Source organism: Trichosurus vulpecula, chromosome 5, assembly GCF_011100635.1.
Source record: "Trichosurus vulpecula isolate mTriVul1 chromosome 5, mTriVul1.pri, whole genome shotgun sequence".
NCBI lineage: Eukaryota > Metazoa > Chordata > Mammalia > Diprotodontia > Phalangeridae > Trichosurus > Trichosurus vulpecula.
In genome coordinates, this window is record NC_050577.1 from 45,357,785 (window position 1) to 45,375,937 (window position 18,153).

Sequence of the window (18,153 nt, forward strand, 5' to 3'; positions counted from 1 at the left end):
AGATCATCCTATAGCACACCCATTTGACATTTCCTAGTTGTAGATTTAAAATACCAAAAACTGAGGGGAAGGGGAGGGAAAAGAGCTATCCCATGTGAAAAGAGAGGGAAAAGACAGCTTTATTGCAGTCACTAACAATTAACCACATAAAAAACAAGTGAAAAATGCCAATAAGTGGTTATAATGGAAGATCGCAGAAAGCACCAACATGGCTTTATCAAGAACAAGTCATGCCAGACTAAATTAATTTCCTTTTCAGATGGGATTACTAAATTAGCAGATGAGGGGAATGCTGTGTCTATAGGTTACCTAGTTTTTAGCAAAGTTTTTGATAAAATATCTCCTACTATTCTTATAGAGATGATGAAGAGATATGGATTAGCCAATAATAATACTGGATGGATTCGGAACAACGTAGATAAATAGACTCAAAGAGTAGTCGTTAATGTTTCAATGAGAACGTGGCGAGAGGTCTCCAGTGGATTTCCTTGGGGATCTGTGCTTAGCCCTGAGAGGTTTAACAGATGAGATGGTATTTTCAACAAACTAGCTGATGACACAAAGCTATGAGGGATAGCTAACATACTGAATAAGAGAGTCGGGATTCAAAAGGATTTGGATAGGATAAAGCATGGAACTCAACCTAATGAGATAAGATTCAATAGGGATAAATGTGAAGTCTTGAACTGGGATACAAAAAAATTATCTTCATCAATATAATACGGGAGAGCCACAGATAAGTAGAAGTTGTTTTGAAAAGAATGGAAGGGGGGATGGATTACAAGGTCAATATGACTCAGCAGTACGCTGTGACAGCCAAGAAAGCTAACATGATTGTGGACTACCACGCTCCCAGAGGTTTCAACAATCCGGCTAGCAGCTGCTGTGGGGGTGAAAGACCAACCCAAGCCCAACAACAAGAACACTACCAGCACGCTGCAAAAGCCCAGGTTCTTTTCATCTGCTTTACTAAGGAAAGCAACGTTAAGGGGTTGACAAGTTTACTTTAATCCAGCATAAAAATACCATTCACTTAGTTCAGGGGGAAAAGCCAGCACCCTGAACTTTGGAGCAAAATACAAACAAATTACAAACATCAACAGACCAAATACAATTCATAGTTACCAACATCTGAGTTTGGCCCGGGAGCTCATAACAAGGGCTAACCCAGAGTCACGCGTGCCACCACTGCTGTGGGTAAGAGCTCCGAGAGACAGAAAGCCAACCCCTGGTTTTATATCTTTTTCAGGGTCAAGGGTGAGTCACACATGCGACTCACACATGCGACTCACCCACGTGACCTAGAATCCTCACAAAGAGGGGACTTAAACCCACGTGGTCTAAGAGCCTCTGATGTCCCAAAATGTCACTCAAACTCATGTGTAAACTAGCAAATCTAATCAAGGAAACAAAGGCTAAACTCTTCAAGGGCACTTGGCTGAACTGAGTGCTAAAAGCCCATTTTGTTTACCAACACAGAATAGGAAGGTGATAGGCCTGCAGTTCTCTATGTTCACAATATCCTATCTGGAGAATTGTGCCTAGTTCTGGGTAGCATGGTTTAAGAAGGGTGTTGATATGCTAGAGAGTACCTACAGAAAGGTAATCAAGATGGCGACAGGGCTTGGGCCCACGGCATATAAGGACTGGTTCAAGGACCTGGTCATGGGGAGCATGGAGACAGAAAGCATGAGGGAGGCCATGATAGCCATCTTCAAGTATCTGAAGGGATGTCATTAGAAGAGAAATTGAATTTGTTCTGTTTGGCCTCAGATAAAAGAAAGAGTAGCAACGGGTATAAAAAGTGTGGCTTTCCTAATAACTAGAGTTTGCAAAAAGTGGAGTAGGAGGCAGTGAGAGGTGGTAGGCTTCCCCTCCTTAGAGTTCTGGATGAGCACTCATCTATTATGGCACAGTGGTGATTCCTTTGGTGGTAGGGTTGGACTAGAGGGCTGCTGAGGTCCAACTCTCAAGTTCTTTGTATAAGTCCCATATGTTTATACACTTCAATATACAATGAGCATCTTGGTGTTCTTGGCCTATATTCTCCAAATCTAAGGTAAATTCAGGGTGTTGGTGGAGGGGGATTTCTAACATAAACCTTGCAATATATCTAAAGCAAGTACTCAGACACAATCCAAGACACTGGGCCAAGGCCAAGACTCCCAGCATGCATCCACTGGAGTTTTTATGTTCTAGGCCATAAGATGTACAATCTAGACTTATAGTTGGCAGTCATCATAATAAACTGAGTACAGGTAAAAGAGGCCAGTACAATAAGAATCCTCAAATCTCACTAATGACAACATCGTCTGGGCTCTTATTGCTGTCCCCAACACTTACTCAGGGAGTTCTTCACTACATCTGCCATTTCCCAGGACTTTCCCTAATGCCAAAGGAACTAACTTATGATTTCAACACATTCTATTACAGTGAATGTCTAGAAAAAAACTGGTTTTCTAGCATTATATGCATTATCTGAAGGCTCTAAATTCTGTGGAAAAACTCAATCCCAAGTCCCACCCTAAAAAACAGATATCAAATCATCAATGTCAAATGTCATGATTGCTACAACGATTGTCACAACTACCAACTAAAACTTACTGAAGCAATTCTTGGGAAGAAAATGTTCTTACCTTGCTTGGCAACTGAGAAGCAACATCTCTCGGTTATGGAGCAAAACATATAAAAGGACCAGAAAAGCTTTTGCTCGAATGGAAGTTGAAGGACTGTCAAACAGACGGATAACGGTGGTAACAAAGTCCTAAAGAAGAGAGATGAAAATTATGAAGAAAACAAGAAATCAATGTTCTTTCAGTAGGAATAGTGTTGATTATCAAGAAAAAGATTACAGAGGAATGAAAGCTGGGTCCAAATTTATTACAGTCACTGAATGAAATCTTTGGACAAAATAGATGACGCTCCCATTCTAGCAAGGCCTTTGGAGCTGGAGAAATGGAGTGAAAACGGCGATGTACAAAATCCCTTACAGAGACATCTACACTGAAGGGCACATCACTTGTTCAATTAGAGTGACTGCCTAATGCCGGGGATAACAGGGTTAATCTTCCTTCAAACAAATGAATTTTTGGACTTCTAAACACTCATCCCTCAAAAATCTGTCTTCCTTATTGTTTTTATGAAGTTCTTATGCAAACTTTTATTATTTTTTTTGTGAAGTAGCACAATGAAGATAAACAGAGAGATTATTAGGAAGCTTCTAGCCCATCTGAAATCAAAATCTATGCCTAGATCTAGAAAAGTTATTTTCACCACTCTCATAAGCCCAGTTCACTGTGCACTCTTTGACAAACAGATCTAAGACACAGTATACTGACAACTCACATGGGGGATATACTAGACTTTAAGAAAATTAAAAAGTGCCTTTGTCAAAAGACTACTTGGACTTGGAAATAGTTTCCTTTAAAAAGAAAACTGAGCAGTCCTATTCTTCCATCACCACTTCCATCGATTGCCAATGCCTTTCTGAGGCCTCTTCCCTGCCCAAACACTCCATTCTTGGAATATTCTTTCCATAGCTTTCATGACACCAAATTTTCCCACTTCTCTTCCAACTTCTCGAACTTCCTTTTCTTTTTCCTCCTTCTATCCACTAACTCTAACTAATGCTCAAAGCACACTCTATTCTCAGTTCTTTGCCCTTTCTCTAATATCATTCATTGAGAGCTGTTCCACTCTTAGGGCCTTAATCTCTAAGCTAATAACTGCCATATTGACATCTCTGGACCTGACTTGTCTAGTCTCTATGTTTCCAAATGCCCATAGGTCATCTAGACTGACATAAACCATAACTTAAGGGAGCCTAGGATTCCTGAGGGAAGAGACTAGTTTGCTTAGTACTGTGCATGGCACAAAGTAAGGACTTAATAAATGCTTTTCATTCATTAATCCATTCATTTCATTTGCTGGGCCAGGCCAGTAGAAATCAATTGGAGACCAGCAGCATCTGATGTATGAATATTAGAAATGAGTATCCCATCAGTATCAAGAAGAACCTCAGCTTAAAAGATATCCACATAAGACTGAGACAAAGACCGAAACTACTAAATATTTATCAATCAGCTATTCTGGTCTTCTGGCATCTCTAACACACTTGTCTATTTATTAGTTTGGTAAACTGGCTCCAGCTTTATCTCTGGTTCAAGTTGAACTCTTCTCATTGGTTCACCCCGATATTCCTCCTCCGGCTCCCTCTCCTTATTTGCTCTCTCATTTTTTGGCTTCTTCAGGCCTGGTCCAGGTCTGCCCATTATGACTAACAGTTCCTAATTCAAAACTTCTAACTCAAAAAAACTTTAGCAGCTCCTGGTTGACTACAGGATAAAATACAAACTTATTACCTCGGTCTTGGAGGCCCTCAATAATCTAGTCCCTAAAACTTTAAGAGACTTACGGTGTATCGCACTAATCATCTCTACATGATTTGTATTCTGGCCAAACTGGATTCCTAACCTTTCTCAGAGCTTCAAACACCATCTCCCGCATTCCTCGGGTCTGAAACGCAACTGAGAAGTAAAGATGGAGCAAAACAATAACCAAACAAACCAGGGATGAAGGCAAAACACAGAAAGATTTTGTGAGATCAGCCCATGGGCATTTACTCTGCATTTACGATGTGCCAGGCACAGTGAAAGATACCTGGGAAACAAAAAAAGGCAAAAACAGCCCCTGCCTTCAAGGATCTAGTAGAAGGCGGCTAGGGGGGCCAGGAAAGGCTTCCTACACAAGGTTGTTTTTGAGGGATGCCCAGAGGCAGAGACGAGGAGAGGGCATTTCAGGCACGGGGGAACACGAGACACAGAATGGGAGATGGAGGATCACGTGAGAGGAACAGCAAAAAGGCCAGTGTGGCCGGATCATGATACAGGCGGAAGGAAGTAAAATGTAAGGAAACTACATAAGTAGGAAGGGACCAGATTGAGAAGAGCTTCAATATATGCCAAACAAAGGCTTTATATTTGATACTGTAGGGAATAGGGAGCTCCTGGAGTTTACAGAGTAAGGGGGAAGTGACAAGCCAAATACTGATGCTCCCAGGATTTCTCTGCATGGTGACACACACACAAACTAGAGAGATTTTGCAAAACACCTCTCCAAATTGTACCTACAACTATGGTGCTGGGCATTAAAAACCAACTGACATAGACTACGCCGGTATTACACTTATCTGTGAAATAAAAGGGGTAAAGATAATACCAGGGTAGACATGGGGACCCAACCGCGTATCTTCAAAAAAAAAAAAAGTTGCTGAATGACAGTATTTTAAAAGAGGATTGTTTGTTTTGTTTTGTTTTGTTTTTTAATACAGCCCAGGGTATCAAGGTCCGTTGGAAATTTCCTCACAGGGACATGACCTTCACATTGTAGAAGAATCTTATGTGGTAAACTATTAAAATGTAAAGCAACATTATGGGAAAATGATCAGAATTGACAACTACAACAGTCATATCACAGAAATGCATAAGTTTCTAGAAATCTCAAAATCATCACAGCAAGGAGAAATATTGAGGCAACATGAGTTTTTTGGGGTTTTTTTTAAAGAAAGAAACAAAAGGCATTGTAACTAAGGCTAGACTCCCCCCGAAAAAAATTTCCTGAACTAAAAATACTGTCATTCAATCTAGAATAAGTATTTGATTATATTTAGTTCTCCCTACATTAATTCATATTGTATCTCCTGATGGATACTACAGAGTAAACAAGCAGCTTACTGGGACTACACCTGACTCTATAGCGCATTAGACTCTTTTTAACACGGCAGCACCCACCAATGCAGCAAAAGGGAGTCTTTACAATCCTGAAAGAATCCTGAAAGAAACAATGAATTTTTTCAAGTATTTAATTTTCAAGTGTTGGAATAATTTCACCTGAAAGAGCAAAGTGCAGCTGTGAAAGCACTCTTCTAACACGGTCTCTCATGTGCTAACTAAGATCAAGCAAAATTTCTGGATAGACAGTGCTACAGATAACTTTGACCAACAGTCCTCCGATTATTGTTATTGCATAAGGCATAAAAGAGGGAGATGCATGCTCACCAACGGCACCTGTGTCTGCCATGGAGGATGACTTCTGAAAAGTCCAAGCGGAAGAAAGATACTCGCGAACAACTGAGAAGTTTTCTAAATGTTCCTGTTTCTGGATGATATGTGCCAATCACTTTAGAGTCCTACAAAAACACAAGTCCACCTAAAAAAAGCCCACAAACCCTCAAAAAGGAGAAATCAAGTGGACAGAAAATGCATGGTGCCCATATTAAGACAAGTGGCTGGATAAACAGTAATGAGCGAGCGCATCAAAACACCTATCTTTGATGGGTCTTGTATGGCAAAGAACTGGGCCTAGAATTAAATTGACTGAAGTCAGATTGGCTTACATACAATGTTTTCAAGGATCCCAAGCTGCTTCCTTCTGCAAAAAGTCTTTATTTTTACGATAATATAAATGCCGCATAGCTTCTGATCTTGGAACGACCAACCAATCAATATTCATTTATTAAGTGCCTCCCATATGCCAGGCACTCTGCTAGGCTGGGGATACAAATACAAAAGCAAGACCCCTGCCCTCAAGGAGTCTCCATTCTACCACAGCATAATCTCCAGAGAATCCACTATAAGTAACTCAAAGGACAAAGGAAAGACTTGTGGTCATTTCAGGGAGACTCAGCATATTCCCAATGATGAAATGCATGCAGGAAGCGCTATATAAAACATAAAGGAGGATGCATAAGCCTGGAAAATGAGGCAGTGCAGTCATATTGCATGGGCAAGGAACAACAAATGGATAGCCTGAAAGTTGAACTGACATCTACAAAACATTTTTAAAAAGAAGTCCTTTAATTGATATTCGGGAGAACTGATTGAAGAGTTCAGACAGAAACACAGAATGAAAAGGTATTCATGGATTGCCATTTGTATTGTAAGAGGGAATGTGTATATCCAGAAGATTGTAGATTCCATGAACTAACAAAATAATACACATTTTACCTGGGAGCGTCCAAAGTGTTTTCTAAACTCCACATGAAATAGATGGGCTATGACGTTGATTTTTTTTTTTTTGCTTGCATAGGGAGAATAAAAGTAATTTCTACTTTTCTGCAAGCTTACACTGGGTCCAAAAGGAAGAAGTAAATCATATCAAATATGTGCTGTTTATTCCACAGTCTCAAAAGCTTTCTACCGGGACACTACAGAACAGAAATCCGGATATTCTTTACTTAATTTGCTTCATGTTTATGTATTAGAAGACTTATAAATAAGGCCTGATGTGGCAGCCACTCAGCCTGCAACACTCCTATCAACTTCAATGAAGTTAGGAAGCTTTTATTTTTCTCTCAAATGTTCATATTTATAGCCTGTTTAAAAGCTCTATGAATGAGGAGTTTAGGGAAAGAGGTGATAATTCCACTGAAATGTGCTATATTAAGCAAAGCTTTTTGGAAGGACAGATTTGGCAAGAATATTTATAGTAAAAACGAACTCAACTTTCTTTGGGCTTTTTATGGCCTGTATTCTCTTAGTATGTTATTTGGTCTAACCGAAAAATAACATTATTTTAGGATGCCAAAGAAAATGGGAGACTCACATTATCAAGGAAATTGAGCTAAGGAAAAAAGAAGAGAGTTTCTTGTTGCTTAAAATTTTTTGTGTGCCTTCTTTAAAAAAAAAATACTGGGACTGATGGTACATGCCTGTAACACTGCTATTGGAAAGGGAGAGATTGGTAGATCTCATGAGTCTACAGGTTCTAGGAAGCAATAGGGCATCTGCACTAATTTCAGCATGCTTTCTGGCATGGTGAGGCCTGGATAGGGGCTTGGGTAGGGACCAGAGGGCCACCTGGCTGCCTAAGGAGGGGAGAAGGAAGGAACAGGTCAAAGCTTCTACCTTGACCTATATTGTGACTATGTGCTTTCAGTCTTAGTGAAGAAAGGATCCGGTCACACACACGCACGCACGCACGCACGCATGCACAACACTAATAAGCATGCCTCAGAGTCATAAAGGAAACCAGATTCCCCCTTCATAAAAAGCCAGGCTCTTGTTATCAGTGGTAAGCTCTCCTCCTTGGTTCATACTATAGTCCATGAGAGAGCAGGTACCATTTTGTTTTTGCCTTTATTTCCTATATATTTCACATGGCGAGGTTTAATATTTATTTGCTAAAATAAACTGAATTAATTGATAGTAGTAGTAGTAAATAATTTATTAATAGTTCACATTCATACAGTGTTTTAGGTGTATTATCTCATTTGATCTTCTAAATAACTCTGTAAAGTAGGAGCTATTATTATTATTACCAATTTTCAATGAGAAAAGTAAAGATAAGACTGGTTCAATGACTTGCCCAGGATCATACAGTTGAGTGAGTATCTTGAGATGGGATCTGAACTCATGCCTTCCTAATCCAAGTTCAGCACTCTATGTGCTGTGCTACCTAGCCTGGACTTCTATAAAGAATGAGTGCAGCTCATCCTGATAACTAGAACTTTCAAAAGAAGGAAGGAAGAAAGAAAGGAAGGAAGGAAGGAAGGAAGGAAGGAAGGAAGGAAGGAAGGAAGGAAGGAAGGAAGGAAGGAAGGAAGGAAGGAATATATATATAATCAGGAATGTGTGCTGCTATCCAACTAGCTTATGAACATTCCTATTTTCTAAAATAAACTTTTTATTTTTTAATTCAATTTTACTTTCTAAAATTAACAAAAAAGCTATTATCTCACTACTTCCCCATGTCTTCATCCTCCTAAAAAAGAAAAATGAAATTATTTTGACAAATATACATAATGAAGCAAAACAAATTCTCATATTGGCCATGTCTCAATCTTCATATTAGCCCATCCCCTTCCTCTGTTAGGAGGTGGGGAGCATTCTTCATCATGAGTGCTCTGGCATCAAGATGGATCATTCTACTGACCAGAGTTCTGAAGGCCTTCAAAGTTGTTTGTATTTTCAATGTTGATGCTATGGTATAAATCGTCCTCCGGGCTCTGTTCACTTAATTCTGTAATTCAAGTCTTCCTGTCTGAAACCAAGACCTTCTTCATTTCATATAGCACAACAATTCCATTACATTCATATACCATGATTTCTTAATGTGTTCACGAAATGATGGTTATCCTCTCAGTCTCCAGTTCTTTGCCAACAATAAAAAAAAAAAAACCCAGCTGCCACAGATAATTTTAGAAGCATGGATCTTTTCCTTTTTCCTCTGATCTCATTGTGGGGTCTAGGTCTACTAGTGATATGACTAAGTCAAAGTGTGCACAATTAATAACTTTTGGAGAACTGCTTTCCAGAATGGCTAGACCAACTGCAATGGCAACAGTACAGGAATATATTCATTTTCCCATAGCCCATCCAACATTTGTCATTTTCCTTTTTCGTTAATTCTGTCAATCCAATGGGTCTGAGGTAGAACCTTGGAGTTGTTTCAATTTGCATTTCTTTAATTATTAGTGATCTGGAGCATCTTTTCATTTTGGATTTCGTCCTCTGAAAACTTACTGTTCCTATTCTTTGAACATTTATCAATTTCGGAATCACTCTCATCATTAAAAATTTGAATCAGGATTAGTCCGAGTACAGCCACTAAGTGTGGAGGTTGTTTGATAGGAACTTGGGCACTAGTTACGCTAACAGCATGGCTGATCGGCTCACAGAAGAGCAGATTGCAGAATTCAAAGAAGTCTTTTCACTATTTGACAAGGATGGAGATGTTACTATAACAACAAAGAAATTGGGAACTGTAATGAAGTCACTTGGGCAGAACCCCACAGAAGCTGAATTACAGGATATGATTAACGAAGTAGATGCTGATGGTAATGGCACAATTGACTTTCCAGAATTTCTGACTATGATGGCAAGAAAAATGAAAGACACAGAAAGTGAGGAAGAAATTAGAGAAGCATCCCGTGTGTTTGACAAGGATGGCAATGGTTATATTAGTGCAGCAGAACTTCGCCAAGTGATGACAAATCTTGGAGAGAAGTTAACAGATGAAGAGGCTGATGAAATGATCAGGGAAGCAGATATTGATGGTGATGGTCAAGTAAACTATGAAGAGTTTGTACAAATGATGACAGCAAAGTCAAGACATTGTACAAAATGTGTTAAATTTCTTGTACAAAATTGTTTATTTGCCTTTTCTTCGTTTGTAACTTATCTGTAAAAGGTTTTCCCCCTACTGTCAAAAGGATATGCATGTGTAGTAATTAGGACCTCACTCCTCCATGTTTTTCTTCCCCCTATCTACTGTCATTGTCCTGAAACTTTATTTTGGAAAACTGATCAAGTAAAATATGTTGCATGTGGCTTACTCTGGATATATCTGAGCCCTTCTGCACATCTGAACTTAGATGGAGTTGGTCAAATGAAGGAACATCTGGGTTATGCCTTTCTTTTTCTTAAAGAAGTAGTTTTCTTTAGGGGCTGTCAGCATGTTGTTGTTGAAGTGTGGAGTTGTAACTCTGAGTGGACTATGGACAGTCAACAATATGTACTTAAAGTTGCACTATTGCAAAATGGGTGTATTATCCAGGTACTCATACACTATTTTTTTGTACTGCTGGTCCTGTACCAGAAAACATTTTCTTCTGTTGTTACTTGCTTTTTAAACTTTGTTTAGCCACTTACTTAAAAAAAATCTGCTTATGGCACAATTTGCCTCAAATCCATTCCAAGTTGTATATTTGTTTTCCAATAAAAAAAATTACAATTTAAAAAAATTTGAATCAGTTCCCTAAATATCTTGGAAATTAGACCTTTAGACCCACCTGTACAAAAACATTCGTAGCAGCTCCTTTTCTGGTGGCAAAGAACTGGAAATGGAGGAGATGTCCATCGACTGGGGAATGGCTGAATGAGTTGTGCTATACGATTGTGATAGAATACTATTGTACCATAAGAAACGATGAGCAGGCCAATTTCGGAAAAACCTGGAAAGACTTCCATGAACTGATGCTGAGTGAAGTGAGCAGAACCAGGGGAACATTGTACACAGTAACAGCAACACTGGATGATGATCGACTTTGATAGACTTGGCTCTTCTCAGCAATCCAAGATAATTCCAAAAGATTCATGATGGAAAATGCTATCCACATCCAGATAAAGAACTATGGAATCTGAATGCAGATCAAAGCATACTATTTTCACTTTTCTTTTTTGTTGTTTTTTCTTTCTTGTGCCTTTTTCTTTTGTTCTGATTCTTCTTTCACAACATGACTAATGTGGAAATATGATTAATATGATTGTACATGTATAACCTATATTGAATTGCTTGCTGTCTTAGAGAGGGGAGAGGGGAGGGAGAGAGAAAAAAATCTGGAACTCAAAATATTATAAACATAAATGTTGAAAACTATCTTTACACGTAATTGGAAAAAATAAAATACTATTAAGTGGGGGGAAAGAAATTAGACCTTTATCAGAGAAACTTGATGCAAAGTTTTTTCCCCCTTCTTATTTTTGCTGCATTTGTTTTGTTTGTACAAAACCTTTATAATAAAATATTATCAGAACTGTCCTTTTTATTTTCTGTGATCCTCTCTAACCTTTATTTGGTCAAGAATTCTTATCCTATCGACAACTCTGGAAGGTAATTTCTTACTTACTCCACTAATTTGTTTATGCTGTCCTTTATGTCTAAGTCATATCCATTTGGAATTGAGCTTGGAATATGGTGGGTGATGTTGATCTAAGCCCACTTCCTGACAGAATGCTTTATAATTTTCATATCAGTTTTGACTAATGGTAAGTAAATTAGGGGTCCCTGGGTTTATCAAACACTGGGCTCAGACATCTCCTCATTTCTCTCTTGTTTGCACTTGTTTTGAACTTCTTTGACTTCTCAGTAAATGTCCTCAGCAAATTCATCATTAGGAAAATCCAGCCTGCAAGATCTGATTTGACTTCTTATTCACACCTCATCAGCAACCTCTGTCCTTCTGATTTGAGGGTGGATCAAGGGAACTCCTCTGCTGCAGAAGAGGGGACAGGACAGGCATGTTCTCAGATATCTATCTCATTTCCAACCCAGCTGCACTCATTTTGAACTTCTTTAAACTCTCTACCATGTTCCCCAAACTCCTGCTTTTCAGCTTTCTTTTGTGTGTGGGCTTCCCCATTAGACTGTAAGCTCCTTGAGGGAAGAAACTCAATTTTTTTGTATCTCTAGCATGTAACACAGTGCCTGGTACACATGAAGTGCTTACTGAATGTTTATTGACTGACTGACTAGGCTACTAGTGATCCTTTGCTTCTGTATGTTGTGTACCTAATCTTTTCCATTGCTTTCTTAAGCAATACCAAATTGTTTTGATGATTACTGCTTTGCAGCATGAAATCTGGGACTACTTGAGATCTGGTACTTCTCCTTCCCTTCTCACTTTTATCCATCATTTCACTTGAGATTCTTAAGCTTCTGGTCCTACATATGAATTTTTTATTATATATTCTAACTCCACATTGACACAGCTCTAAATAAGTAAATGAATTTGAATAGTATTGCATTCTTATTATATTGGTTCAGCCTATCCATGAGTAATTAATATTTCTACAATTATTGAGATCTGTCTTTATTTTCATAAAGAGTGTTTTATAGTTGTATTTATATAATCCCTGTATATGTCTTAGCATGTAGACTCCCTACTATTTTATGGATTCTATAGTTGTTTTAGAAATTGTTTGTTTTACTGATCCAACCATTCTGGAGAGCAATTTGGAACTATGCCCAAAGGGCTATAAAAATGTGCATACCTTTTTACCCAGCAATACCACTTCTAGGGCTGCATCCCAAAGAGATTACACAAATGGGAAAAGGACCCATAGGTACAAAAATATTTATAGCAGCTCTTTTTGAGATGGCAAAGAACTGGAAATTGAGGGGATGCGCATCAATTGGGGAATGGCTGAACAGGTTGCAGTATATGAATGTAATGGAATACTACTGTGCTATAAGAAATGATGAGCAATCAGATTTCAGGAAAACCTAGGAAGACTTATATGACCTGATGCTGAGTGAGGGAAGCAGAACCAGGAGAACATTATACACAGTTACAGCCACATTGTGTGATGACTAACTTTGATAGACTTGGTTCTTCTTAGCAATGCAAGTTTCTGAGAGAACTCCAAGGGGGCTCATGATGGAAAACGCTATCCATATCCAGAGAAAAAATTACAGAGTCTGAATGCAGATTGAAGCATACTGTTTGCTCTCTCTCTTTTTTGTTTTGTTTTGTTTCTTCTTTCTTGTGGTTCATTCCATTGCCTATAATTATTCTTTACAACATGACTATTGTGAAAATATGTTTAATATGAATGTATATGTAGAGCCTATATCAGATTGTACACCATCTTGGGGAGGGGGGAGGGGAGAGAGGGAGAGAAAATTTTAAAACTCAAAAGCTCGTGGAACTGAGTGTTGTAAACTAAAAAATAAATAAACAAATTTTTTAAAAAGAAATTGTTCATTTAAAACAATTTGTATGTTGATTTTTGGCAAGTACATCTATAGGAATCACTAAAACAAGGCATGATACTAAAACAAGTAAATGAAAGTTATATAGAATTGATATGTAACATTCCATATTCATAATTATCTTCTGAGACATTAAACAATTATCCTCTGAAGGGGTTATCCACTTGTTTTTTGGGGGGAAGCAACATGAAAGATACTCATACTTATCTTCATCCATCATCTAACACCAGGCCTGAAGCTTTTTAACAAACTGCTTCTGCTTGATTATGCTACTTAGACTCTCAGATAACTTTGGTTAGTGGATTTAGATAATGTTAAATTATGTTGTTTTTGCTAAAATATTCCCTTTTCTGAAACTAATTTGTTTCAGGAAACATAACAACATATATTCTCAAATTACACACCTTTCTCTAATCATTTATTCTACTACAAGCTCTCTACTTGCTTTCTTCCCCAATTTTTGTTTATTATTAAGGCTAATATAATTTTGTCCTTCATATTTGCATATGTGCAGTTATATTCATTAAATTATTGAAGTTTAAAAAAGCAAGCATTTAAAAATAATGTCTATAAATACTCCCAATTCCCTACAGTTTTGATAAACGTAATGTTTCTATATCATGCCCAACTAGCAAAGCAATAAAAAAGGGCAAAAATCATTAGACTCTGCTTACAGGCATTAAGAGAAGCTACAACACTCAGTCATCCTTTTATTGTTTTCTGCCACAATGATTGCAAATCAATGTAAACCCTAACAGTGGTTGCATTTGCTGATTTCCTCATTGTGCTCTGAAATTGTTTTGTGGAAAATTGAAATGTATTTAAAAGATAATTCACAAAGAAAACCCAAATCCAATTTGTTAACAATTTATGTTAAATCCATTACCATTGTTTCATTCCTTAACTTTAGACTTTAACTGAAATGATACATGGTGGTGTTAAGCATGGCAATGAGAGTCATTCTCTTTAGAGATAATAAAAATCTTCATTTGACGTGCCTAAATAAAAACCTTTAAGCCACAGATGTTCCGGACAAATTAAAGCTACCCACGTACTTGCTAGAAGTACACACAGACATCAGCTAAGCGTGTGAAGATGCCCATAATAGACTTTCTGCCTCATACCGGGAGAGAGCTAATAAACCAATCAAGTAGTTCCTGTTTGCCTTTGCACTGATGGTGAATCATCTTCTATGACAAAGTCAAATAGGGTAACCCATCAAAGGACAACTCAGACTGGAAAATTCATTCATAGAAAGTACCAGAAAGTTGCACTGACTCACTTATTTTTATAGGACTTCAAACCAACTAAATGGTGTAAGGATTTCCTGGTGGGCTATCACTTGTATCATGGCAATGTCAAGCAGCAGATCTAAACTTTTATTCCAATTTCTGATTCCGGTTTCAGAAAAATCAGGATGAGCCTGTGATGGCAAATGACAGGTAGTATGGATGAATGAACCTTCCATCACCACTTTCTAGAAATTTAAATATTGCTAACTTTAGACCTGCTCAAATAGATTCAAGAGGTGTCCACTTCAGGAATCACTCTGACTTAGGAGGAACTAAAAAAAGATTTATAAGACTAAAAGCAAGAAAATATGTGCAAATCTGCTTGGCATGGTCCTGCAGGAAGAGTTTAATGTATATGATCCTGAGGATATATCAATCTGAATGAGAAAAAATGATCTAAATTGAAGATCCTGCCAACAAGAATTATGTCAGCCAATGACTGAAATATATGCCACGTTGGTATCTGAGACAGAACGTCTAACTAAAGCTGAACACTAGGTAAAACATCCAAATGCAGAGTACTTAAAAGGCTCATCTCCAACTACTGAACCTATAATTGCTATGTAAATTATATTTACGTGTGCCAAGTAAATAAGGGTGACCCTGCGTGTGCCCCTCTCTGAATGCCAATGAGAGATTAAGGTTTTGTAATTCACTTTGCAAATGAGCATCATTCCTAAACATATAACCCAACAGTTCTGTGTTTTATGCTAAAAATGGAGACTACATAAACATCCGACAGGAAGAGAAAAGCATCTTCGTGGAATAAAGCAAGCAGCAGCACGTTCTAAGCTCCAGTTTTGGGTCCCAGACTAATTTCTTCTGCCTTAAATGGAATCTATTTTGATCAGATTCTGGGGGAAGAAAATGATAAGAACAGCTACCTTGACATATATACTCCAATTAGCTGATGGACAATGGCAGCAGCAAAGGAAAGAATGACTGTGTCTCATTTTATACCAATAAGGTCTTTCTATATTGAGAGCATTATCCCCCAGGGTTGCACACTTAACACATCTGCAGCACGCTACTCACTGTGAGCCTCTGAACTCTCCACCTGGAGAGCTTAGACGCTGTCTGCAAAAACTTAGTACAAGGGTCACACTATCAAAACAATTTTTAGAAAAGGGGACTCTCAACTGGGGGTCCATGAACATTTTAAAAAATATTTTTATAAATGTATTCTAATGTAATTAGCTTCTTCAGTAATCCTACATGTTTTATTTATTGCATTTAAAAATATTATTCTAAGATGGGGTTCATAGGCTTCCCAGGTAGATACTGTCAAAAGGGTTCTAGGACAAGGAAAAGGTTAAGAATCTCTGCTTTAGAGAATACCAATACACAGCCTCAGTCCACTTGAATCTTCAATCCTCTGCATGTTCAGTTTTGATTTGAACTATTTTTTTCTGCCAATTTTTGAGTGTATCTAATCTATACCCATACTCAGATGATAATGCAGAAGACCCTTACACTTCTAGTCCGGGTCGAAGTATCCAATACTCCACAGGGCTCAATGCTCCAAAGTGTTTATGTCTGCCATTTGGTTCTAAGATTGAAAGATGTTCCCAATTGAATTTTTACTGTCATTATAGGAGGCATTTTTATCACTTCTTTGCATTATTAGTTCCTATCATCCAATGTAAAAAGGATGGCTATAAAATGTTACAGATACTACTGATTTACATATATCCAAAAGATAATCAGTTTCCAACACAACTAGTTTTACAACAACAAAAAAGAGTATTTTAATCTCAGAAAGGGCCCAATTGATAAAAATATCCCTCCAGTCGATACATTTTAAAAGAAAAATATTAAATAAATATAAACTAACGAGGCAAAGAACTCCAAATTGATCCCTTGCAAATCTCAAGAGGTCGAATTGATCTGCTTCTGACTTGCTGGCACAGCTAAAATTCAATAAGCTCAGTCCAGCCATCAACTGATAATGGCCCCAAGGAAAAACAATGAGAAATGCATGAGGACAACTACTTTGACATAGTTCCTGTAGACATTTAAAAGGGAAAATAATGAATGTGCTGATTGAATATAAAAATGTACTTGGGTTACACTTTCCTTAAAGAACCTTGGTCCGATTTGTAAGTAAAACGTTTCATGCAGAACACGTCTTTTCATTCATTCACGCTTTTTTAAAAAATCGGGACATAAAACTACAGAATCTGATTTTGTTCATAGAATTGAATTTCCTTCTTTCAGGTACATGATAAGCAAATGTGTATTTTATCTATTCAATGATTTCATATAAATTCTGGGTTTCATACTAATGTTTAAATTTTACAACGTTTCACCTATGCCAGTGACTTTCATTTGCACATTAAATATGAGTGCTATTAAACATTTTTGATAAGAGCTTTTTGATTGCTCAGAAAATATTCAAAAAAAGCCTGTCAGGTATTACCTAAATTGGCCCTGTCTAGGGTTATGGCTCAGAAACAAACCAATGATCATAGACATAAATAAGCTCATCATGGATCTCTACACTAGATTTTCAGCTGTTGAAGGTAACAGATCCTTCCAAAATACCAGCTCAAAAAGTGTGCATGGCCTAGCAGTTCAAGACAATGATGTCAATGGACTGATATTATTAAAAGCTTTGGATAATTTACTATTCCTGCAAATAATCCACAAGGGCCAATGGCATCAACAACTTTTATCAAGGTTTGTACAAAAGTAAGAGACCTCTGCCCTCAGAACATATTTTTCCACCTGTAAAGTAAATTGTGTTAAACTACAAAGGCCAAAGTTCTTGTTGAGAGTTAGTATATAATTGTTTGAATTTCTTAGAATAGCATCTTCTAAATCCTATGCAAGGGGGGAAAATTGATTGGGATACTTTTACCAAAAAATGGGGGAAAAAAGCTATTTTCTAAGTCTTTTTTACTTTTTTCTAAGTCTTATTACTCAATAACAGGTTGTCCAATTAACTTCACACTTTCTCCTTCAAAATCCTCTTTTGCCTCAGGCCAAGCATAGGAGCTTTAACTTGAACAGGGCTCCCATGGATGAAACATTTTGTGAACATTAGGAAAAGGTCAAAAAAGGTCTCCTAAAAAGAATCTTCTTCCAGGCTTTATTCCAAAAAAAAATTACAACTTATAGCAAGGGAATATTGACCCACATGAACAACATAGAGCTCTGATTCACACTCAGAATATGTGTAACCCATCAGTTAGATCTTTTTTCACTTCCTTACTTTCTCAGCTATAAAATAGCATGTTATTATTGCCAAAATATTTCCTTTTAAAAAATTTATGTGACAGTGTTCAACTTTAGCTATTCCTCTATTCTCTTCCAATTCTGTTGTTGATACCTAAGAAATACCATCTCTCTAAACCCACCACTTGATGAT

At 37.6% G+C, this 18,153-nt stretch overlaps 2 protein-coding genes across 2 annotated transcripts in view; one reads left to right on the forward strand and one right to left on the reverse strand.

The window, feature by feature from the left end:
- Positions 1–18,153, reverse strand: part of ULK4 (unc-51 like kinase 4) — a 675,609-nt gene that overhangs the window by 474,684 nt on the left and 182,772 nt on the right. Inside the window, exon 22 of the mRNA XM_036759487.1 lies at positions 2,637–2,764. Within this exon, the coding sequence (XP_036615382.1) occupies positions 2,637–2,764 (128 nt within the window). The remainder of the gene's footprint in view (positions 1–2,636; positions 2,765–18,153) is intronic.
- On the forward strand, positions 9,658–10,190 carry LOC118850235 (calmodulin-1-like). The gene has a single exon (XM_036759488.1). It carries the CDS (start codon positions 9,658–9,660, stop codon positions 10,183–10,185), a length of 528 nt encoding a protein of 175 aa, XP_036615383.1. The 3' UTR covers positions 10,186–10,190.

Coding starts and splice junctions, on each gene's coding strand:
- LOC118850235 (XM_036759488.1), top strand. CDS start 9,658: ATGGCTGATCGGCTCACAGAAGAGCAGATTGCAGAATTCAAAGAAGTC.